This window comes from Megalops cyprinoides, chromosome 7 (assembly GCF_013368585.1).
Source record: "Megalops cyprinoides isolate fMegCyp1 chromosome 7, fMegCyp1.pri, whole genome shotgun sequence".
NCBI lineage: Eukaryota > Metazoa > Chordata > Actinopteri > Elopiformes > Megalopidae > Megalops > Megalops cyprinoides.
This window is the reverse complement of record NC_050589.1, coordinates 22131870-22157139: the sequence shown is the minus strand read 5'-3', so window position 1 is coordinate 22157139 and position 25270 is coordinate 22131870. Positions and strand designations below refer to the sequence as shown.

The 25270-nt window shown below is 44.0% G+C and overlaps 1 protein-coding gene across 2 annotated transcripts in view; it reads left to right on the top strand.

Moving 5' to 3' along the window:
- Nucleotides 1-1443: 1443 nt before the first annotated feature.
- LOC118781176 (helicase ARIP4-like) overlaps nt 1444-25270 on the top strand; it is a 52308-nt gene continuing 28481 nt past the window's right edge. For both annotated transcript variants that reach the window (XM_036534092.1, XM_036534094.1), the window contains exons 1-2: nt 1444-1559; nt 13755-13934. In XM_036534092.1, the coding sequence (XP_036389985.1) occupies nt 13811-13934 (124 nt within the window). In that variant the 5' untranslated portion in view covers nt 1444-1559; nt 13755-13810. The remainder of the gene's footprint in view (nt 1560-13754; nt 13935-25270) is intronic.

Sequence of the window (25270 nt, the reverse complement as noted above, 5' to 3'; positions counted from 1 at the left end):
GAAGCCTCATTTTAAAGGGTTATCCTTCAGAATTGGTCCTGGACTCAGGTCAACCAGGTCTATCCTGATGTAAAAAAATAAATAAATAAATAAAACAATTCATGGTGGAATTTCAAGCTGATGGGCAATCAATGTGACAAAAGTTTTTGATGGGGGGGACATGTTTTGGAAATGGAGAAAATCAGAAGCAGGGTTCCTCCCAACATCTGATATTCATCTTGAACATTTAGCTGCTATGTAGTTCCCATCACCACCATTTACGACTAGCTAAAATCTAATGAAACAAAATGAGGCAAAAACCAGCAGGGCATCACAGCAGGACAATGATAAAGCCAACAGACTCATTTATAAAACATAATATCATATAATATGACATAATTGCTGTTTTATCAGAATATTAATTGTGTATGGAATATTACATTGTTTTACATACAGTAAACCAAGTATGTGTTCAGTGTTCAGTGGAAGTTGAAATTATTTTCAGTGCAACATATATGCTATATGACCTGAACTGAGGTAGTTGATTACTGTTTTGGAGTGGGTGAGGGCATGGCAGAAAAAAAAAACTGTGTAAATAGGTTTGATTTGAATTTTTAACTTAATACTTAAGGGAAAGTGAGACAGCATCTGCCAGCCCTGTGTCCTCCTCAGTTACTCAGTGGCCTCCACACTGAGGCCAAGAAGTGTGACATGTGGTGGTGCTAATCTCATTTCTAATGGGGATCTTTATATTTCCACAGCAAATCAGTTCACACTTTCTTTTACTACATGCTGGCACTGCAGTCACTCAAGCAGACCACACCATCTTTGATCTAGCTCAGTGGGGAGCCTCAATATCAGAGGAAGGTGTGACATATTGATCCAACGTTAAGCAGTGATCAAAACTACTGAAGATTGGTACTAAGATATGCATCAGCCATATTCAGTACTGCTTTGTGAATAGGCCAATACCTTATTAATGAGTCTATGCTCTGTTTGATTTCATGAGTATATTCTTGTCCCCTGTCCAATGCTACATAGGTGTTAGGAAACAAGCATGATTCCAGATGGCATAAAACTTCCACCTGTGATGCTATGCAGATTGAGGGGTCTCTGCTCAGAACAGCAGTGCAAACGACATGGACTGACTTCTAGTATCCAGTCTAGTTGTACATGTTGTATACATAAGCAGAAAAAAAAAAACTTGAAACGTATCATATTTTTTTCTGATTTCAGCAGCTTTAAATTCCAACTTCTTCACATTTACAACAACCAGTGTATGGGCTCATCCTACATTACAATAATTGATAATATAGTTGAAAATTGATGACTCAAGCTAAATTAAAAGATGAGGCGATTTCTAAATCATGTGTCTCATCCTAACTGCTCCCCGTGCTGCATATATCAAGAACTGGTCGCGCGTGCCCGGAACTCTTGAACTGGTTGTTTTGTATTCCTAGAGGGGACAGTCCTCGCTGTTGCTCTTGAAGAAACTGGTGAAACAAATAAAATAGCTTGCTGGATAGCAAAATTTAAACAACAGAGAATTGGAAGGGCATTTTACCAAGTGTAAGCGAGAGGTAAGAAAAAGCAGTTTGTCGTTTGTCGCGTATTTGGATATTTATTGGGAGGTACGTATGATATGGGCAGCGGGGGCATTTTTCTGCTCTCGCTAGCTAGCGTTAACATTAGCTCGCTAGCTAGTTGATGTCAACTCTGGACAATAGACCCTATCGTTATACTTGGTAGCACTACCCGCAGCAGCAGCTCCACAATCTGCTAGCTGCCGAGCTGGTGATAGCTGATGTTAGCTAGCCAGTGGACCGTGTCTGTGTTTGCAATTGCATGGTGCCAGTGAGGTTATGAAATGTGTAGCGACTGCTAGAAATGAACCGCTTCGCTGGGCAGAAAGAAACGGGAAATTAAAATGTGGGTAGTCAATCGAAGTTTGCTACTTAGCTGGCTAGTTAGTATTTAGCTAGTTCGCCGCCGACTTGGTGTGGCAAGCTAACTAGCTGTCGAAATTCCCTTTGTGGTCACGACGTAAGAGGAGCTGGCCATTAAACTAACGTTAGCTCACTAGCTAAAGTGATGCGGCATTTTTCCCCAAGCGTCAGTCAAAGTGCGGTCGCTTATATTTAATAACATCGTGTCCTGAGTTAATTCGGCTAGGTAACAGCGTTGCGTTGCACACCACAGGGGGAAACGATAAACTGGTTAGCTAAGGTAGCTAGCGAATAAGCACTATAGATGGAAGACATTCATTGCTTGTTTTAAGCATCTTACTACCCCAGAATCAGTTCGTTCCATAAGGCATGGTGTTACAGTTGCACGTAATTTAATCCAACCCTTAACGTGGTCGGGAGCTTTTGTTTTTGAGACACATGTAGCTAGTCTGGCTAACTAATTAACATGAGCATGCTCCTAGTAGGAGGAAATTTTATTTGGCCGAACAGAATTTTCACCCCACCGTTCCCAGTACGTGCACGCGCATTGACATTGACACGTGTAGATGGCTGGCTAGTAGCTCGCTTCATACATCCCGAATCTGTTGGATAACGTTACTGTTGTAACCCGTGGCATCATTCATCTTCTGTAATTTCTTTACAGTGCTTGAACAATGACCGTGGCTAACTAAATTAGTAATATCTAATCTACTCGCGTATTGGTTTTGGCATGAAGAGGGAAAATACCGACAGTTTAATTGGCTGAAACGTCGACTTGGCCAGAACACAGGCGCCTTGAAAATATAGACTAACTTAGCACTGTCTAGGTAGTGGAACGTAGTCAAATTTTTAGAAGGATGCATTTTGCCGAAAGATCAGGCAACATCACAGGAAACTGGCTTTACTGTTGTCAGCTTTCTGTGTGTAGTTGTGGCGTAATATTTTAGGGTATGTGTCTCACAGGTTATCTTACGAAACATCGGCCCACGACCTAAATAATGTAGTCGAATGGTTTACTCAGAAGTTTCAGATTCTCTGACCGTTGCGTTTATATCATAGTAATTCCACCAAATTTGCTGTATTTAGGTGCACACACTGTTATTGTACTGTTTCAGTCCGCACTTGTCGAGGGATGTGAGAAGCAGGTTCTCTGGTTCTTTGCGAAGCACGCAAAGACACATTACATCACGGTGATTTTCATATGACATCCCTAGAAAGGAAGGCCAGCTGACCATAAAAAATTGACAGTGTGACCATTGCATGATAAACGGTTGGCTGTCAGGGCTCTGGACAAATCGGATCCATTGTTGGGGGACTTTAGGTGGTCAGGCCGCAGAAACATAACAATAGATTTCCATCCGGTACACCTGTTGGGGGTTGAGGTTATGCTGATGATGACTTATAAAGTGCTGAGGCACAATAACCAGAAGAACTAAGGCCTCCCCCCACAAGCAATGGAATGTCCAGACCTGAAAACCCACTCTCTACCCCATGTGAGTGCATCTGTTAGACTGCAGTTTGAATCATCTTGGAGTCAATGAAGTCATGTATGTGTTTCAGTTAGCCTTGCAGTAATGGGAAGACCAAATAAAGGGACTTTATTGAACCCATGACTTGCAACCCACTTTGCTCTATAATGTGCATAGGCACCATAATATGGGAGGTGGCTAGTACTGTGAAGTTTAATTGAAGCAGCTCTGGCACGGCAGTGAGCAAAGAAAATGTGACGAAAATTTCTTTATATTACATTTCTTATTTATTGGGGTGCAAGAAATATGAAATGTGAAATTACAACTTGAGGAGCTTGAATTATTCTGCAATCTCAGAAATAAACTGTCAAGAACATTATTTGAGATTGAGCTTTTTTGGCAGGGACAGTGGTAGGCTAACACTTGCTTACAGAGTCTTTCGTTCTGTTCCCAGTCCATGCTCATGGTGGAGAACACGGTGAGACCAGTGTGACAGTGAAGCTATTGATTCTCTCAATTTTACCTGGCAGCTCAAGAAATAGGCCTGCTTATACGCTCCCTACTTTTTACAACATTAAAAGACATGGTAGTATTTCGTGCATAATTAAGCACTGATTCCAGCTGCAGGATGTATATCCTTGTAAATTACATTCTGCCTTTTTAAATTGTCTGTTGCTAATTGACTTGTGTTACTTTGTTATTTAAAACTAAAGATTTTAGTCACTACGTTGAATTCCAACAGGTGCGGTGGTATCGATGTTATCATAAGTACAGGAAATCGAATCACCAGGTAGAGTTACTTAGGGTCTCAGCTACTCCCAACCCCCAGATAATGTGATTTTCGCTTTGCCGTGTTGTCCGTAATTGAATGTGCCTCTCGTTGTGTGGAGTAGTGTTGTCAGTTGAGGCTTTACCTTTGTGTATTGCGTGTGGAGTTTCAGTACCCAGACCACTTGATGGTGATTTCAGACAGCTGAAATCCGCCACCACAGGTAATCGTCTTTTGTCTTTTTACATCAGTCATCATCTGAAAAGCAGCCACACAGCCCCATGCGAACAGCAGAACAGGAGAGGCGTTTCAAGCATTCTAAAGTGCTGGTAGTTGAATCAGAAACGCTTGCAGGGATTGAACACACTGTGATCATGCAGTTTTTGCTTATGATAAAGCTGACGCATCTCGTGGAGAGAGGTTTCTGTGGGCTGAAGGCATTTGGATGAGTAGCAGCGCAGAAGCAGGCCAGTGGGTCCCAGCGCCTACATGACAACAAAAGCTCAGCCCGGGGGGCTGGGGCGTGGCTCTGTCTGGAACACCGCTGTTAGGTTACATAAGGGGACTGAAGAAGGCGCAGCGCTCGGGAGCATGTCCTTACTGGCTGCTCCAGTTAATGCCCCTGCTGCATGCTTTGCAAAATGCCAGCCGCCCCCTCCAGCTTTGCCCTGTCTATGCATGCCAGGTTAAGGCCAGCGGCCCAGTCCTAGAAATCTGGCAGCCTCTTCACCCTTATGGTGCTCCCCCCCCCTCCCCTGGCCACATGGTAGCATCCGTTGTAGTGTTTACAACCCTTAATCACAGGGGTCATGTGACTGCACGCTTCCCTCGTACCCTTCGGTAGGGTACTTAACCTGTAAGTAAAATTCCAGGTAAAAAAGAAAAACTTACCTGTAGTTTAAAATCCCAGTTTGCAAGTGAAAAAAATGAAATATTTCTCTGGATAAAAATGGTCAACTAAAAAAGAAGTAAATACGGTAAAGTCATAGCAGTGACGGGACACCAAAGTTACCTTCATTCCTACTGTAATAATAATAATAACAACAATAATAATAAGAAGTATTAAACAGCAATCAAGCCCCCGTGTCTCAGAGGCCTGGCACACAGGTTGTTTTCAGGTCAGGTCAGTCAGGATTAGGGGAAACGGCAGGGCATTCACTTAATGCTAGGGCTGGCGCTGGCTTATCTCTAAAAACACAGCAGCATTGGTGTTTAGAGGTCAGCATTGCAGAGAACTGGGGCGGGCCCCATTCTGCAAAATCCGGTACCACGTGCTTTTAATAGAACGTATTGGACAAGGTATTTATAGATGCTTGTTTCTATTTTTTGAAACCTGAGTACTGTGGAGGAGGAAGATAAAGTCCAAGGGTAATGAGCTAAGAAGTAATGAAATTTTCATGCTTTCATATACAGGCTACCTTAATTCACCCAAAGAAACCAGTCGAACCAGTGTGTTCTTTTCAAGGTTGTGGCTTACACCTTTGTTTGAAGCAGTACAGAATGTAATTCAGTAACTGTTTGTACAGATATAAATGGCTATACAGTCATACATACACAGTCACACGTACACATGTATAGCTAGGTAGTTATGTCTAATTCTCCTTGAAGAAGGGCACATGCAACTAAACTAATTGGTTAAACTGACTTAGTTCTGCATGGGTGGCTAGAAGTTTGGTTTAATCAGAGTAAAAACAAGATTTGGCTAAGGTGGCCTCCCAGATGTGTTGTGTATGCCTATCATTTCTTTTTATAACTCTCAAAAGCAAGCCTTGGGAATATCCACATGTAATACCATTTGAAAATGTCTTTTTTCATACCTTTCTGAAAAAAGTGAGGTGCTCTGCTTTGGTCATAATCCTCCTGGTAAATTATGTACACTTAGAGAAAGAGAGCAGTAGAAAAAGAACACATTAAAAACTGTTTTGTCCAGAATGGATAACCATCAAAGTGCCCAGCGTCTGCTCAGTCCTTCAAATGCTCTGTGAGGACATCACAGAGTGACATTTAAATTGTCCACCTTAGGCGGGGTTGGGGGTTGGGGTATTTCATGATCACAAAGGACTTTTTTTTATCTGTTGAATTTCCTGCAGTGTTGTATAATGATCTGCAGGAACAGAGTGTGCAGCTTGAACTCTGAGCGCGCTTGTGTGTGTGTGTGTGTGTCTGTGTGTGTGTGAGTGAGAGGGAGCGAGGAGGGGGAAAGTGTGTGCGCTTGCCTGTGTGTAGCTATGCATGTCTGTGTTTTAGTGTATATCTTGTATAACTTTACTTGTAAGTAATAGCCGCATTACCCAGCTCTTATGTAATGCAGCTTATGCAAGCAGCTGTCTTTCGTTTCAGTGGGCTCCTTATTTTTTTTTTTTTTCTATTTCATTTGGAGATGAAACGCTGGCTTTCACTCCTCTGCGCTGAACAGCAGTGGCTAAAGCAGGAAGGTGAAACAGCTGAAAGGAAACTGGTTTACAGAAAATGAACAAGTGTACCTCAGGGTACAGCCAAGTCATACGGTAGAATTAAAGCTCTGGTTGGACAGTTGTCACACTCGTTCTGGCAACAAACCTCTTTGTCCGCTTGAAATGGGGCAGGTAGCCAGATGCCAGGCTACTCTCTGTGTCTTGAAGGGTATTCTTCTCTTTGAGACAGCATTATCCTCTGTTGACCCTTTTTGAAATGCATACGGCAGCCAGTATTAGCTGGGGCGGCTGACCCCTTTTGGTGTCTGTTTTTAGAATTAGGCTGAGTGTAGCCCATTGGAAGATCAGTCGGCCCCCTTTACATAAGCATGAGCAACTGTTGAAACTCGAGCCTGAATATGTTGCTTGTCACAGTACAAATTATCCTCCTTTTGAATTTTAGGTCATGTTTTAAATCCACGTTCAAGGGTACTGAGGTTAGTTCCCTTGGAAAAAATGCCAGTGAACCTTATAACTAACATTTGATGTACGTGTGCAGTTGGACTGTTTTATTAGTTTTTCCTTCTCTGGTATTTGAATGACTCTTTGAAAATAGCATAGCTGATTTGACAAATGCTTGATGTAGGGATGTTAATAAATATCTGACTGTTTGGTTAGTTGTGAAGAGCTGTTAACCTGGAGCATGTTCCATGTACAGCTAATAACTCCCTTGTTTATATTCTTTTGGTAAGCATAGGACACTGTGTCTGTTGATGTGCACATTATAGAAATTTTCAAGCACAGACTCTGAATAAATTCAGGAGGGAAGTGTTAGCTCCCATGCTTGGTGCTTAGGTAGTTAGGTGGCCAGTCATTTCAACTCTTTTCCATTTAGTGGCTTGGTAGCTCTACCAGAGAAATTATGTTGTCAAAGCCATTATGAAATGCAGTGAGTCAAACTAGCTGCCAGACAAGGTAAAAAATGTTTATGCAGTACATAAACCAGCTAGAGATTAGCCAGAAAACAATTAGGAAGGGAACGATTAGCAATTTGGGAAACTGGACATAGAGCACTGAAATAGAGTCACTACCTACTGCTTGTGCAACCATATATAATTTTATGAAATAAATAGACCATTTGTATCATGGCTAACTGCTTTGTAGTCTTGTTAGCTAGCTTACCAGGTAAGATAGTTGTAGTGTAGGTACAGTTAAGATTACAGACAGCTGACAGCTTGTTAGCTTGCTAACCACAGTAGGATGGTGGCTGGCCAGTGGCCCATTTTGAAAGCCCATGTGTGTGGGGAAACCTGACTCGGGTCCCAAGTTGCTTATGTAATTGATGCTGGTGATTATTAGGCCATGCATTTCTTGGATGAAGAATGATAGAAAGCATGGTTTAGACATACATTTCTGCAGGCTGTTGAGATTGCAGTGCTTTATTAGTAATAAACTTTACGGTTGTTATGTACCTAGCTACCAAGCTTGCTGTTATCTGTTACAGGTAAGGTGGGCATCTGTAGATCTTGGGGTCTCGTTGTGGTTATTCCTGTAGGAACCTCCAGAAAAGGGCCAGGCTTTGAGTAGAGTATAGGTAAGGGTTATACTCCTACAGCCTGTAACTTGGCAGATGGCATTCTAGCTATCCCAGTGTAAATCAGTGTTGCTGAAAAGGTGGCTATTTAAGGACATGCATGTGGAGGATCTCTCCTATTTCGAGGAAAATGCGAGTTCAGCTGCCTCATTTTGGAATTCTGTTGAAATGCATTTTTTGTTTATATCCGCCTGAATTAATGAGATTTGTGTTGTCCTTTCCAGCAACTGCTTTTGATGATTATCCCAGTGTAATTTACCATGAAAACTCAAAGGACTGGGAGAGTGGGCTGTTGGGAGAATATAAGCAATTCTTCTGTGAGATGACTGGGTTTCTCCATCCCCCCTAAATAAATGTATTTTTATTGGCTCTGCTATTTTTATGACATCGCCATTTGGATGAAAAGCTCTGAAATATTGTTCTGAAACAAAGACCTGATATTTTGTGCAACAGCCTCTTTAGGCAGCTATATGCAGTATAGGGATATTAAGCTTCATTTATATAAAGCTTAGTTAGATAATGATGAGAATACTAAAGAAAATCCTGAATGGGCATAAGTACCATTTAAATTCAATTCTGTTTTACCTGGACCAGTTGAGGGGGAGGGGGGGTAGGGGGGGCTGGCAGGAGCAAGTGGTTTCTTTGAAGTGTTGAACAGTGTGCCTTGAAGCAAAAATGTTTGTATTTGAAGTTGGTGAAAAAAATGACCCAAAGAGCCATTGAACAGCATAATCTTGAGCAACAAAAAACTCTTAAGATCTTTAATTAAAAACTAGCTCTTAGTACTGTTGTGAACTCTCAAAAAATCAAAGCGATCTGACTCTTGCAACTTGCTTATAGGACAATTGGGTTCTTGGGAAAGATTCAGATAAACCCAGGGAACGTGTTGCAGAGTCTGTGTGACATGCAAAGTGCTGAGCTCTCATCAGAGGTCAGTGTTGCTGGGAATATGCTGGTGGAGATGGAAAGCAACACTGAAATGAGTTCATATGATTAAGTAAAGCTTTTAATTGTTAGTATGATAATACAGTCTCAGAATTCACCCTGCTCTTTGAGGTGGAATTTCTGTTGTATACATTTCTACAGAGAAGTCTGTATGATACAAGAGTGGAATGTTTTAAGAGGAGCGTGTGCTCTGTCTTTGGCAATCAAAAAGAGTGTTCTTTGTGTAGCAGTTGGCAGATCCCTAATCTCAATCCAACACTGCAGGTACAGAGGGAATGGGAGACACATTCGCTACATATTAAGACCTTAAAAATTTGGGTAAATGTGCCCATATGCATTTTGCTTTGATTGAAAATGTCTGCAGTAAATCTGAGACTGGATAGTTTGAGACTGCCCAAATATTGGTTGATTTGAGATCAGTACAATTGAAAGGTAGCTTGCACCTAGCAAGTCGGCTGGCTATCCAGAGTAATTGCCATAGCATGCAGTGTTTCATTGCTTGGATATATAATAGCAATTCAGGTAGCCCTCCTCACCACCAAGAAATTAGTGCTGTCAGTTTGTAAGTACCATTCAGATAGCCAGCTGCATACACCATGCCCAGACCATGCACTGTGGATTTTAATCCTTCCCTGTGCATATCCTGTATTGAAAAAATTCAGATCCTGTTTCTGTTCATCTCATCTTCCCATTTCCATCCATTTCACATTGTGGCTTGAAGCGCCACCAAGAAAATGTGTTTCTACTTCATCCAATTCGTAATTTTCATCCATCACTTGAACTTCAGATTTTTAAATGTAAAACTAGGGAATGATATGTGGCAGCGTGCAGTGGGGGGGGGAGCCAGGTATCATTTTTATGTGCATTTATTATACAGCAGCAACACGAGGATGCCTTTGATGGAGCCACAACGTTTGAAAGGCCACTGCTCATACAAAGCGACACAAACACCCCACCTGTGCGTCAATTAGTGGAATAAAGGCCACCATTCAAACCACCACTTTAAGGTGAAGAAAAAGCCCTCCTCTCACGCCCACAGCAGCACCCACCTCGCTCCCTTATCCAGAATCCCAAATGCCAGCACTCTCTGGCTTAAGATGCGACCCGAGCAGCCAGCAGCCCCTCTTTTCAGCATGCGCCGCACGTCAGCGGAATTACAGCCGAGCGGCACGCACGCAGAAGAGAAACAAAGCGATATTCAACACCAAAACAACTGGGAGCTTTCCGATGAGTCAGAGCCCGACTGAGGGGGGCGGGGATGCAGCGGGGGGCGGTGGGGTGGGGGGGTGCAGGGGTGCGGGGGGAGTGAAGGGAGAGACAGAGAGAGGTGGAATGGAACTCTCTTGGCAGCACAAAAACACGACACACAGCAAAAAATAGGAGTGTGTGTGCGGTGTTTTGATGTCGGGGGAGGGGGAGTACGGGGTTTGGAAATGATGAGTTATGTAACGCCCCTGTCAGTTCAAGTAGAGATTAATATCTATACATTGCTGTTTGGTTATTTGTGTTTGTGTGAGAGTACTAGATGATTATTTTTGTGTGCGTCACTCTTTGCTGTTGTTTTCGTGTGTGCAAGGCTGGAGGATTGGTTATTTCTGCATTTCTGTATTGTGTGTGTGTGTGTGTGTGTGTGTGTGTGTGTGTGTTTCTGTGTGTAGACCAGGTAAATGTGTGTGTGGAATTCAACAGTGGCTGTCAGTGCCTCTGCTTGTGGAGTTGAATGATGACAGTACCATGCTCTGTAGCCATTGGCAAGCATACGGAATTAACCAGTGGGTGTAGCTCAGTTTTCTTTTGACCAGGTGAATTTATGTCTGCCTGTTTGAATGAGTGGGTCTGTAGATCATGGTCTGTGGTTGTGTGGAAGTGGACAGAGGCTGTGGCCAGGAAAGGATGAGGTGGAGTCTTTTCTCCTCTGCACCTGCTGTTATGTAAGCGAAGGCTGGATGCTGGCAAGGGGAGGGGAGCGGAGGGTGGTGGCAGGCATCGGAATTGGCAGCTCTTCCACCCTGGATGGCTCAGCCTTGCCTGTCTGTGGACCAGGGTTACATAAGCCGGGGGGGGGGGGGGGGGGGACAAGAAGACCCAGTGTGTAGAGGGGATGCTAAATATGCACCATGTAAATGTGCCTGTGTTTTCCATTGACTCTTTAAATTGAATGGATTTCAAAAAGAAAGGGTGCCTTTTTAGGAATGATTTCAATCAGTGGTTTAACTTTTGGCTCAGTGTGGAGCCTCAGAATGTAATAGAAGAAGGAAGTATTAGCATTGGTCCATTCAGAATTTAGCTGTTGGTGTTGTATAAAATAGATGTGTCGTAAAATAGGCTAATGCATCTCTGAACCAGTGAATTTAAAACTGAAGTTGTTATAACATGCTGAAATGTTTAGATTTCTCACACGTTTAATAATTTCTATTGTGGAGTATATTATCCACGCTTTACATGCTGATACTGTGAGCAGAGGAGGGATGGATGTGTCCCGTTTGGGCTCCTGTGTCCTGCCCCCTCACAGAACAGAAGCGTGTCTCACTGCCATATAACCAGCCCAGTCCACTGATGGGACAGCTTTTGGCTAGGGATCAGAGGCCCACTAAACTTGATATCAAGGTTTCTTGATATCACACTGTTCTCTGATATACTTTCACAGCAGAGAAAGTGCAGAATCTATACTCTTCCACCCCATAAATTGTTCAGTACATAAGTGAGCGTTAGGCACTCTTATTGATAACGCAGTGGTGTGATTGTGTAACTGCCATTACCACCTGCCTCTGCCTTGATTGAATGGCGCTCCATGGGCTGTGTCCCCATAAGTGGCTTGATTGCCACCAGTGGGCTGTCGCCAGCCCAGCGTCCCCGAGTCCCACCCCCGGACAACATGGTACTCCGTCTCTATCACCGGGATATGTCTCCGCCACGGTGTCTGGGAGCCCAGACGCTGATTTGTGGCAGTGAGAAAGGCAGAGGAATGGCAGGTTTCCTGTCGGTAGCAGGTAACAGACCAGCAGCAGCAGTAAGTCTCTCTCTCTCTCTCTCTCTCTCTCTCTCTCTCTCTCTCTCTCTCTCTCTCTCTCCTCTGTGCATATATTCACTCATTCCTTCCTCATTTGTTCTGTCAGACGTACTTATCTGTCCCTTCTGATTCAGTTTCCCTCTCGTCGTGCGTCCTCTCTCCTCACCTCTGTCTCTGTTCTGTCTCAGTGTCTCTCTTTCTCTCTCTGTCCACATTTCTTCATTTAACGATAAGCTCTTTGAATGTACAAATTAGTCTTATGTGCGCTGTGGATGCGTTTGATCAGGCATGCATTTCCAGTGTGTCGGGTCAGTTTGTGAATGTGAAAATGTGTTTTTATAAAAACATGTATTCACTCGCGTGTGCAGTAGCACACGTGTTATGATAAAATGTAAAGAAGACGGGGAGAGAGTGAAGGACGCATAACATCTCCATTGTTGCTGTGGAAAACTTAAAGTCTGTGCGTAATTTCTTTTGTGTGGTTAAATTAAACAGCTATCACTTTTCTAAGTGGTGGATTAATAGGAGCGCTTTTCCTAATTTAAGTGATCAAATGAAGCGATGATTCTGCTGCCCTAATAAAAAGCAGGGTAACAATGGCACTCACTATTTCTGTGCCTCATGTGTCACGGTGTGTTAGATCCCAGAAACACAGCAACCACAGCCTGGGTTTCTGTACGCTAGTCCCCTGTCAACCGTGGTTTTGATTTTACGCGATTTACGTATTTATAGCTCCACCAGCAGCCGAGAGCCTGTAATCTTGATTAGCCATGGTTTGATGTGCGTATAATTGGTCTGCATCCGTATGGTATCTTGCCTGTCGCGGCCACGCATCAGTCTTGTGTCCGCTGTGTGCTCACATGCATTGGTGTCTGGAAGCATCTCTCACATGAAACATACATGCCTGCACACCGGGGAAAGGCAGCCATGAAATCAGAGCTGTTGGCAGTGCAGCAGTCGCATTGAGGGAGAATGTCGAGAGCAGGTATATGGTGTGTGTGTGGAAATTTTAATTTGCAATCTTAGAGAATTTTCTGTTTTCACTAAAAATTAAGCCAGCCTGTATAATGTGCTAAAATGGTTATTAGTTACAGAGAGATTTATTGCCAAGGGGAAACTATGTGAGTGCAAGTCAAGGGCAGGCGCTGAACCACATGGGCTGAGACACATCTTCTCTTCTGTCGTCTCATCAGACTGAAGGTTGCACCAATGTTTGTGGTATTGCTAGCATTGATTCCTGGCTTCCCTAGCCCCCAAAACTAGGTTATTATCATAGACTGAAGCCCTTTCCAAGTGCAGATTTGTCCAATGTGTAATGCATGATTGTAACCTCTGTGGTTGGCGAGGGACTACTGTCGAGTTTTTCTAACATGCATGTTTTTTTTTCTTTATGATAAAAAGTTCTTCTATCGCTGAACATTCAAATAGTGAAGGCTGGGTGGCCGTTGAACAAGTGTCATGTTACGTAATATGATTTTTGAAACAAGGTATTGTCATGCCTGACAGCACTGTCTCCTTTTTGCTTCTTGTTCATAGACATTTTGAATATATGTATTGAAGCGCATCCACCCTGTGCCTTTGCAGTCCCTTTGTGCCCCCGCATGTGAGAGCTAGGTGACGATGCCTGTTTCTGTCTCCTGTTCCCGCAGGAGACCAGAAGCCCTGAGGATGAGTAGGTAATGCTCACAGTGAACTGCTGGGCGCCATGTCTGAAGAGGCGATCTCAGGGAGCGATATGGAGCTCGACCTCGAGGAAGAGGATCTGGAAGAGGAAGAGGAGGAGATGGAGGATGACGAGAATGACGGGGATGATGAGGATGAAGCCCCTGGTGAGTGGGGGTGGTGTGGGGGGTCATGGGGTCATGGGGGATGATCCATTAGACAAGCATGTAGATTGCTTGCCAGGTAGTTGCGCTGATGAACCCTGCAAGAACCTAGGCAGAAAATTACCACTGTGTTTGCCAGACTTGCATAGGATTCATGCAGATAGGTAAGTGTGTACAATGTTAAAACTCATAAGCAGTAATTTGATTGTGGTGGTGAGTCACACTTATGATGGGCCCACACAAGTCGTGATTCAGCTATGGCTCCACGCAGTTGGAGTCTTGTTGCCGTTGGCAATACCCCCAACCAGGACCAGTCTCTCTCAACTCAAGTTCTGATATGTTGCTCATTGTGGCCAGTACCAGGACCAAAGAAGCAAGGCATGGAAGTGCTAATGTGGAAGGAGGAATGGGCATGGGTTGGTGCAGTCCTGTTCGTGCCCATCTGCAGCGGATAAAGAGTAAAGCAAAGATCTCTGTGTATTTTCTCATATTGCATTACTGTGAGAAGCGTAAAAACACAGGTAAAGGTACCGAAGAAAATGTGGTTTATCGATAGGTGCTGCTTTTATTGTCGCAAGGTGAGATTGTGATGAATGACGCTTCCCGGACTCGGTTGTTAATAGCTAGCTGCATTGGCAGAGAGGTGCTGAATCAGGCAGCTGTTTCACCGGTTTGCTGCTGTGGGGTCAGCAGACGGAGAGCTGAATAAGAGAGACACGGCGTAGCTGGGTGCTGAGAAGCGGCAGCGTGCGTCCTCATGTGCTCAGGAAAACCCCGTCCTGCTCCTGTAGCTGCTTACCTACCTCAAGCTTTCACTTCCTCAGTCAAGCACAGTTTGACGTGTTTCGGATGAGTATATTAGTATCAAACTGCATTCTGATGCTAATAAGATAAGATGTAATTTTATTGCTTCCAACTTCCAACTACCAGAACAAGAATCTGGTAACAGTAATCAATAATAAATGAGGCAAAACAGCAGTCTGAAGTATATGCAAAACCATGTATGACTAAGGAGTAGCATAATCATTTTGGTTTGTGTCCATGGGCCCTTATTTTTCAAGGTAGCTTCCACATGGACACCTGTAAATGGCATGCATTTGTAAACAGCTGGCATGCAGGAACACAGGAAAGGGCAGCAGAGACCGCTGGAATGTGTCCAAGGTGAGGTACACCTGCCAAAATTCAACTAAAATGCAAACGGCTGTCGTGAGCTGCGCTGAGCTGACATGGTAAGGGTCAGGCATAATTCATTTTGGCCAGTCAGAGCACACCATTAGCTAAAGGCGAAAAACTCAAGCCAAGCCGTTTGCCAGCTATTTAAAGTCTTTATTTGCACTTTAGACCCATCTGTGGTTTTCACACTTTGGTTTGTAAGTGTGCTGTCCCAGGCCCGCGAAGCACTTGTGAACAGGATGACGCAAAATGCATTCGCTGCCACCGTTTCTGTGATGTTTACCTTTCCACGTGGCTCTCCTGGAGCATTTTAGCATTACATGCCGGTGGTACTTGGGCGTTGTCAGGATTTTTTCACAGCATCAGTTATTTTATGCACCCAGCAACCGATCCAGGATAAGCTTACCCTTTCCTCATCCGATGCCTTACCATATATTTATAGTGCGTTGATACTGAGCCTGGAGCAGTGCTTGGGTACAGAATGTACCTACACCTATTATTTGTGATGTGGCTCAGGTTTTGTGTGCATTATTGTGGAAAAGTCTGGGGGACTGTACCTGGCATTTGAAGCTGCAGCTTAACTGAAGCTCTGGTGTACAGAGAGTGGGGAGAGACTAAAAACACAGGACTCCCTCGTCCTTTAGAAATAAAAACGGAACAGAGTGATCCCTGTGGTACGCTCCAGGAACAGCATACACCCTGGTGACTGATACTGTAAGTGCCTGCTGCACAAATTGGTCTCCTGGCATTTTTCATTGACTTCATAATCATGGATCATTTTATTTTTTCATTTTACAATTTCATATATTTTTTTTTTATCAGCCATTAACATTACTTCTGAGTATGATTCACTCTTTTCTACACTTTTGGTTTTTCACATTGTATAAGCTATGTGGAGTCCTGACCACCCAGTATAAATGTAACCATGCCTGAGATGAACAAAGAGAATTTCTAGGGCCACAACGAATTGATCGTGGCCTTGAAGCTGAGGTCGAGGCCAAGACTTGCCTAGATCCCCAGACTTAGTTGTTGCACCATAGCACTGCTTACAGCAAAGCCATTTAAGATTCACATTAGAATGTGTGACATGAATGTCATTTTCACATGATCGGGAAGATAGATTCAGGAAAGGCTCCCTGATTGTGTCAGGCTCTTTCTGATGACTTTTACCAGGGAGCTGATTGTTTGACTGGTGAGGCGGCTATCTTTGGGGGCAGGGGGGAGAGACTGTAAGTAAGCTGCAGTTAAATGGATATCACTAAGTGTGCATGTCCTCTGCAGTGTGGGCAGTGTCAATAAAGAGATGGAAAGGTCCAGAGTTATTGCAGTATACCATTAATAACATGGCATTGTATTGTATTTGCCTTGTATTGTATTACTTTTATGTCTGTGTGTTGTTCCATAAGACTAAGATGCATTGATGGTTTTTGAAAACTGCCAAATTCCCAAAGCCTATAATTTAGTGCCTTAGATGATTGTTTTAAGAGTCTGTCGGGTGCCTTTCATGCCCGCTGACCATGTGGGCGGTAAACCATGTGGGGGCTGAGATTAGAACGTTCTCCTCCTCGCGAAGCAGCGCCTCCAGGGTCTCTGGCAAGCTGCCGTGTCTGGGAGTGTTTGTTCTGAAGCGGGGCTCCGTGTATCGCTGGCCCGCCGCTTGTGTCTGCCGGTCAGGGAAGACCTCCCTGAATTCTCCCAGGTGCGGCTCGCGGTAGCTCTGCCTCGGCCCTCTCCCCCGCCCTGATTGGTGAGCGGGCGATGTGTGCAGCGGGGCAATAGCAGGCTAATGACAGAGAGCAGGAAAGGGGGGGGAGGTTCCGCGGTCCTCTAGGGCTAGGGAGAGAGAGGGAGAGAAAGCAAGGGAGGATGGAGTTCTGCCCGAAAATAACAGCAGATAGGATGAAATGGAAAAGCTGAAGGGAAAAACAGAAACATTTGACTGGCATGTGCTACCCAGGTTCAGGAACTGTTTGTTCAGTTCCAGGAATATGAGTGAATACCAGTCTGCGTGGAATATGCAAGCAGCACCGTGTTCTACGGGTATTTGGCTGTGACTGCAAGGGTTTTTTTATGGAAATACTTAGAATTTCTCTTTGAACTTTAAACATGTTCCTTAAGGTTCCCTTTGTGTGATCTGCATGGTACATTAATGTGTTTCTGCAGTTGCCTAAAATGGAATTGGCGCATGGGTTTTTTGAACATCCGTTAAGGAAAGTGGGGGGTTATCCCTTTTTTTTTTTTTCAGCCCCCTTCAGGTATACTTGCATGTCAGCATTGTCATGTGACAAGTGATGTCAAAATTGAGCTTTGGGGGTTAAAAAAAAAATTCCCCTTCAGGTTTTTTTGTAGGACACCTCAGAAGTGTTGTGTCACTGCTTAGGGTCCAGTTAACCAGGACTGCTGATCTTCTGCTCAGTCCATCCCTTAGTGAGTGGAAGGCACCTGCCGCCAAAATATAACACAATACCAACTGCTTTTCCCATAGGCTTGCAAATGTTGACAGAATTCTAGTGGGGACTTTGCGTCCCTTGATGTGAGCCGCTGTGCAGGGCACCGTGAGCAGCGGGAGGCCGAGCCGCCGGTTCCCCGCTCCGACTCCTCCCGGCTGCCGCACGCTCAGCCTGTGGTTGTGTAAGAGCCTTTCGGGAGCGCGGTGTTCGAACGCTGCTGAGGGCTATAATTAATCCCTTTCTCCTCATACACAGCAAACTCGGAGGGGAGGGGATGCGGAGGGGCAGGCGCAAGAGGCGGGGGGGGTGACGGAGCGAGCCTGACGTCCCCCGAGACCGTGACAATTAGCCTCCTCGCTTCCCTTTTGTTCCCACTGGCAGCTGGTCGGGGTGCCACCATCTTCGGGCTGCAGTGACACTCGCACACATATTAGAAATTGTGGATGTCACAGTGACTCAGGTTATGTAAAGCGGTTATGAAAGCGGGGCTTGACGCCCCTCCCTTCACCCGCACCTCCATGTACGGCTGTGTACACTCCTGGGACGCTTCACTGCAGTGCTGGTTCCGCCTAGGGGTTCAGAAGCAGAAGCAGGACCCTGATGCCTTGGACCATAGCAGTCATGTCCAGGTTTATTCTGATGCCACTGAGGACCTGTCATTCATTCGCACCCTGCTTCCACACAGGGCGTTATTCATAAAAAACGAGCCCTATTTAGAGAAGCATGCACTACATTTCACCATTTAGCATTACTACTGTGAATGTGTCACTATAACTATAATTCAACATTTATCATTACTTGGCAACACACACGGGGCTCACTGTAATTCACGGTGTAGAGTACCATTACCACAGCAAGAGTGCCATATTTACCACTGATTTATCAGTAGCACAGCAAGTGTAGTGCAGTTGCCGTGATTCAGCCGATAAATCAGTCGGTCAATCTAACGTGTTAAATGCAGTACTTTTAACAAAGGAATTGTCACAGAGCACCACAGAGAGCATTATGTAGAAATAACACAGGTTAGGGAAAAGGGTCAGCAGGTTACAAAAGGGACCAGCCACCTCAAGCAGCAGAGCACAGGTTCATGTCATTTGGGAGATGCATGTGAAGAACACCTGCATCCTGGTCACATCTGTCTGTTCTGGCCCCCGTGTGGTGCTGTGAGCTTCCTGCAGTGGTCAGAATCACAGGCTTCGGCCACCCTCTTCAGGTTGCACCCCAGCTCTCACCTTCCCTAACTATAACGCATTGGTTGTACAGTAATTTTTTTCTGGCTCATCTGAGTAGGGAAAGTGTAGCATTGTTTTGCGCATTGCAACTTTTATTCTCTGCTTTGAATTTTTCCTGATCCTATAGCACTTTAAAGGTATCATTAGTATAGTACCATGGCCACTATAGCACTATTACTAAAGTGTCACTTTAGTTTGAATGGGATACTGACATTTTCCGCACCTTCCCTGCTGTTCGTCTGGCATATGCACTAATGTACCTTACCGTGTCACTCTAATGTAAATGAAATGTCAGCACTTGTTGAAAATGTACATTCTCTTTCTTTCAATTTCAAAAGGCAACCAGCGACAAGTAATTGCCAGTAATTCAAATGGTTTTGTATAATTGCCTCCTGTCTCCTTCTCGCCTAACCATTTCTCCCATTTCAAAATCAAGTAGAAGAAGGTGAAGACTTCATTATATCATTCTAGTGACACTGGCAGCCCCAGCTTCTGGCTGAATAGCCCTGCTGTAAATGTTCTAGCTCTTCCATTCAATCCGGTCAAACATGTCAAACACTGTTCTAACACTAGTACATTCAATACCTCTTACATTTATACATGAAATAAATTGAATTTCATATTTGAATGTATGATAGGGCTACAGGGCCGGAAAGTTTAAGAATCCTTGAGAAAGAGATATTCAAATAATGACGTATGTTCAGGCTGTGTCGGTTTGAAAAGGCAGAATGTCTTGATGCTTCAGCTGAAAGTCACATATAGGCAGGTACCATACAGCATCACAGTCACTTCTGAGCGGTGACTCTGGGGACTCTTTGTAGACCACAGCAGGTCCCAGCTGACAATGGGATGTGACTGTTTTTGTTTTCTAGACAGGTCCAACAGACTAACAGAACAGACAAATATTTGTGGTGGTTATAACTGCATCTCTGCAGTAGGCAAGCTGTGATTTTTTTGTTGTTGTTATTGCTGCTGTAATAGAAGTGGCCAGGAGGTCTCAGCAGGAGCTGCTCCATGCGCAATTAGATGCCTTTGATGAGGGGTTTGGTTCGTGACTTTGCGCTGTTCAGTCGTGACTCAGTGGGCTGCTGCCTCGGGGTTCTAAGGGGGCGTTGAGATTTTGCATACCTGTCTGTTCGAGAGCAGGGGGGAGTGGGACCGTGTGTGGATATGGTGGCGGGGAAGCGCTGGCCTGACGTCACACCGCAGTGCCCCGCGACGGTCATCATCTGGTCATATTCCCTGGTTGAAGCCTTGTAATGAGACACGCTCTCTCACACCAACACGCACAGACTGTATCCATATATGTTTATGTGCGTAATCACTTTCTCACTTACGAACATAGTCACACGCACAGACTTGCTGACAGATGTGTGTGAGTCTATCTCTTTCCGTCTGTCTGTCTATGTGTGTTTGCGTGTCTGATATGTGCGCATATGTACATTCATGAACAAACTGTCATGTTCACACAGTCATAAACAGCGTCTCATTTTGGCTCCTTTCTCTCTGGGGCCTGTCAAACTGGCACCCTGGCCCCCTGCATAATCCAATAACTGGCACACAGGATTAAGGTCAGTAGATCTGAGGCGAGTCTGAGTGCAGCAGCGTGGTTCTCTCAGGGATCTGTTACATACAGGTCAAAGGTCAGCTGGCATACACGCTTGTTACAGAGGGCTTAACCCTCTCCTCTCCACACCAGCATTTATCATTCTGTAAATTTAGGGCTGCACTCCATTCTTACAGGGCCACACATGTGGTGGGCCTTGCCTTTGGAAGTTATGTAATCATTTCATTAGTGTGATAGTTTTGACATTTGTGAGAACTTGCACACGCTCTCTGGCCACAGGTCCTCAGGGTTTGATAGCGTCAGCTTTCCCCACCTCTTCCCCCTACTCCCATCCGCTTGCTGGGCCCCATCGAGCACATGACCTTCAGATCTGTCCTCTGATTGGCAGCATCCTGCAAAGGGTGGGATGGGCACCACACAGCTCTTCAGGCCTAAATGCTTCTTTCCTTCCCCATATCCTTCCCATTTTTTTCCTCTTTTCAGTCCCTTACTTCCATTTTTATTTCAAAATCTATACTCCCGAAGACTCCCATTTGTCACTTAAGACCATAAGGCTGAGCGATTATCTGTCTCGCTTCATGGTTTGTTTGCTCTACTGTGCTGCTTTGTTTGTATTTTGGTTTTCTGCAATATATCCTACACCACAACTTCCATTCAGTGTCTTGATTCTCTTAAAGTAACTCAACATCCAGCGTCTGTTGTGTCATTATTATGTTTATTTACTGTTCACTCTGGGTATGTGTAAGAAGTGTACGCACCACTTGAAAGTTGTACGTACACTTAAAATGCAATACATAAAAAAAAGCTTTGTAGGCCTCTATGTAGACCACTATGGCCAAGACCAATAAAATGTTTTCATATTTTCAAGAGTTTCCTGATTGAACTCTTACTTTGATTCACACGTTGACATCGACATCACACATTATGATAGGAAAACGTGCACAGAGCATAAATTGCTCTCATATTCTGCCATCTGTTCATAGGAATGCGCGTGTGGGTGAGCTGATGAGACACCTGGAGCAAACACAGTTAATTGGTTCTAATGGAATAGGCATGATTCAGATGCACCCAGTGGCACTTGTGAATAACACAGAAGGAACACATGAGGCTGTTAAGCAGATCCCGTCTTTAGTGAAAATTACTTTATTGTTATAGAGAACCCAACTGCTACACAAAGTCTGACAATTTTCCAGTTACTAGCTTTATTGTCAGTCTTCTAAAGTTCATAAAATCCCCGCTCAATGGCCTATAGTGATAGTAAAATCTCTGTGTTGTGTTGTGTTGTGTTGTGGGATGGTGGCAGCTAGCTAGCATTGACTCCAGCAAAGACAGGCAGACATTGGTAATGATTCAACCAGTTGGTCTGATTTATTGCTTGGTCAACAAACACTTTGGGTCTCTGAGCGATACAAGGCCGGTCTCGGCATTAAGATTCAATCAGTTAAAATAAATACAAGCGGTAATAACAAATAGTAGACCTACATAATAAAACACCTGCTCACTGGCTATCCTAGTGTAAACGAAATGTTTCTTACCACAAGCTAAGAGCTGATCTTGGATCAGATTAAAATATATCTTCATATTTACAATCCCTTAGAAACAGTTGTTACTTATTCAAAACATCAAGAAGATAATCTGTTCTTAATATGGTGACCGTAGATAGAATGTGACCCTTAAAGTTTATGGTTCACTGGAATACATGGACTCACCTGGGGGATACAAGCCCAATCTGACTTGTTCACCGAGTGCTTTGCTATTTACCATTGCAGCAACCGTGGAAACCATAGAAGCAAAACATAAAAATAGTTAAAATAGTTAGTGGTAACAAAAATTGCATTGAAGTGACAAAATACCATTTCAACAGTATTGTAACTCCTGTTAAAAATAGTGAAACCATTAAAATGACTCTCAATCCATTTTTCATTTGACAGCAGTATAGCATGCAAGTTCATGGTGAGTTATAACAGTGCAACATGCATCTCTTACATTTGCATTGTTGTGCCGGGAGTCAGCCCCACGCTCAGTCACAAAGCAGACCCCTCATCAAGATGGCAAATTAAGCTTGCAGTGGCTTCTGTCCTGGCCTCCTGACCTCTTCTGTATCAGCAAGAGTGACACATGGAAAATCACAGCCGGCTTACTTTAAAAATGAACAGAGCCTGTTTTCTCAGATGTTTGCCTGTTCCTTTATTTTCCTACTGGTTACTTGACCCAATCTATGAAACAAAGACCCTCACATTAAAAACTGGGGCAAGCAAACTGTTGAAGAGTAAGTTGTGGTTAAATCCACATTGGCTATGGTTAGTGTGCACAGTAAATTATAGAGACTGTCTGGGTCAGGCTGACTTTGGTGGTCTTGTTTTGTTATTAAATAATATCTGGTGTTTTGCCTCCTTCATTTTGTGTTAATATCTGGTTTAACTTGAATTGTTTCTACATAATGCAGTCTGTGATGTGCTCTGTGATCATTGTATTAAATGCATCTGATTGATTAGTTGGTTGAAACCAGTCGTCCTCCATTTGCTAAATTAGTGGTAAATGTGACAGTCTTGCTGTGGTAATAACTGCTGCACATAGCGTATTACTATACACCCTATAAGTGTGGCCTAGTAATGCTAAATGTTGAATTATAGTTACTGTGACACATTCACAGTAGTAATGATAAATGGTGAAATGTAGTGCATGCTTCTCTAAATAGGGCTCGTTTTTTATGAATAACGCCCTGTGTGGAAGCGGGGTGCGAATGAATGACAGGTCCTCAGTGGCATCAGAATAAACCTGGACATGACTGCTATGGTCCAAGGCATCAGGGTCCTGCTTCTGCTTCTGAACCCCTAGGCGGAACCAGCACTGCAGTGAAGCGTCCCAGGAGTGTACACAGCCGTACATGGAGGTGCGGGTGAAGGGAGGGGCGTCAAGCCCCGCTTTCATAACCGCTTTACATAACCTGAGTCACTGTGACATCCACAATTTCTAATATGTGTGCGAGTGTCACTGCAGCCCGAAGATGGTGGCACCCCGACCAGCTGCCAGTGGGAACAAAAGGAAAAATGAGGACGCTAATTGTCACGGTCTCAGGGGATGTGAGGTGCTCTCCCTTTTACTCTCTCACGATCTGATCCACAGTCTCTCTATAACCAGCACTATTTCAGGACCTGCATAGTATGAACTACTGACAAATCATGGCATCGAGAAACTGGCAGTTGCTAACTGGCCAATACAGCTATGCCCCCCTATGAATTACATTCATTGTGTCCAACACATGCCTGTTGTTTCCTCAACCTACCAATTTTCTGAACAGTGGCTGTACTGTAGAAAATAAATTAACTCTGTCTGTACTATTAGAAGCAATGAATTGTCTGCTCCTCTTCTCATTGGTGCCTCTACTCGTATGTATATGCTTGTGTTGGCCCTTTTTGATTACATTGATGACAGCCTCCTCATGACTAAGTGGTTTGCATTATCAACTGTGTTTCCTATGTGCAAATCAAAGTAAAATGCTTTGCAAGTTTTGGAAGTTTGGAGAACTTCCTTATTTAATCCAGCTGGATGGTATGCGGGTTCTCACTTTCTATTCATGCCTTCAAAATGCAAAACCAGTTATAAGGCACTCTTTTTTTTGAGTGTTATAAAATCATAAGGTCAAAAAATTATGCCCTTATGATTTTATAAGTGCTGGAAGCTTCATTGTGTTGCAGTTCTTGAAGTAAAATGGCAATGAGGTATAATCCAGATCAGTTGAAAGGAGTATTTTGTTGTGTGCGAGGCAATGGCAGGTTAATTAGATCTTCATTTGTCACAGGCCTACACTAACACTCACCCCAAGCGTTGTTCTTAATTTGACTTTTAGGTAAGTTTTTCACTCTGTGTCACAATTAGGGTACATTACCCTTGTAAAAGGATCCTCCGTATTTGAGGGCTGAAAGTGCATCAGCTTTTATAGTTGTCGTGTCCCCTGACGTTTTCTTTTGAGAGATCATTTCCCTTTTTAACCAAGGTTTTAGACCTGTACATGTCACTATCTGAGGTTTTTGGTTTGAAAAGTGAACACTTGTGCCGATGACGGTGTTGCGGTGTTGAAAAGGCACACCTCGATCCCCCTTTGAGCAGTGCCGCTCTGGCCCTCTTGTTTTCCGATGTTCTCCCCCTCCTGTTGCTTCCCAGCGGGACACTCCAAGACTTTCGTCTTGCGTAACAGGCCAACTGAATGGAGTAGTGTCACCTGTGCCACCTGCTGCGTTTCTTTGTCATACTGTCACCATAACAACCAGAACCCAGGCTTTTCTTAGCCCTGTATGCTGTTTTCTTTTTTTCCCTTTTCCTTTTTTATTCTATTTTCTTTCCCTCTGGTTGTTATCGACTGATTGTTATTTAGTTCCCACTGTCCCTCTGGAGAGAGGTCAGTGTATGTTATTTTGTTGTATGCTGTGTTATGGCGGCCAGCTATGACCTTATTTGATAATAAATGAGAGCTTAAAGTACATTCTGTACAGAGATCAGCATTCAGAATAGATCATATAAATGCTAAAAAAAGGAATTGGAAACATAATTCTTTATAAATGACAGCTCTCTTCTACAGCTGTGTAGAAAGCCCCTCATTACAAATTGAAACTGGGGGCTGGGGTTACTGGGGGCTGGAGTTACACTGGAGTTTTGGCCAAAGTTTTACTTGTACACTATGCACCAAGGGGTTGTTTGGATTATAACCAGCTCGTGGGGTGCTCGGTTCAGACCAAGGAGAACGGCTCGCATCATTTAGTAAATGTTTAGCACGATTTGTTTGGTCTGAACGAAAAGGTGGTACTGTTCTGTTGATACAGCTCATTTTTGGCATCACCCAAGCAGAAGCCCTGCAACAGGAAGGGCTTGCTGGCTTGGTGACGCTGCCGCACATCTGCTGGGGTCTGTATTTGCATC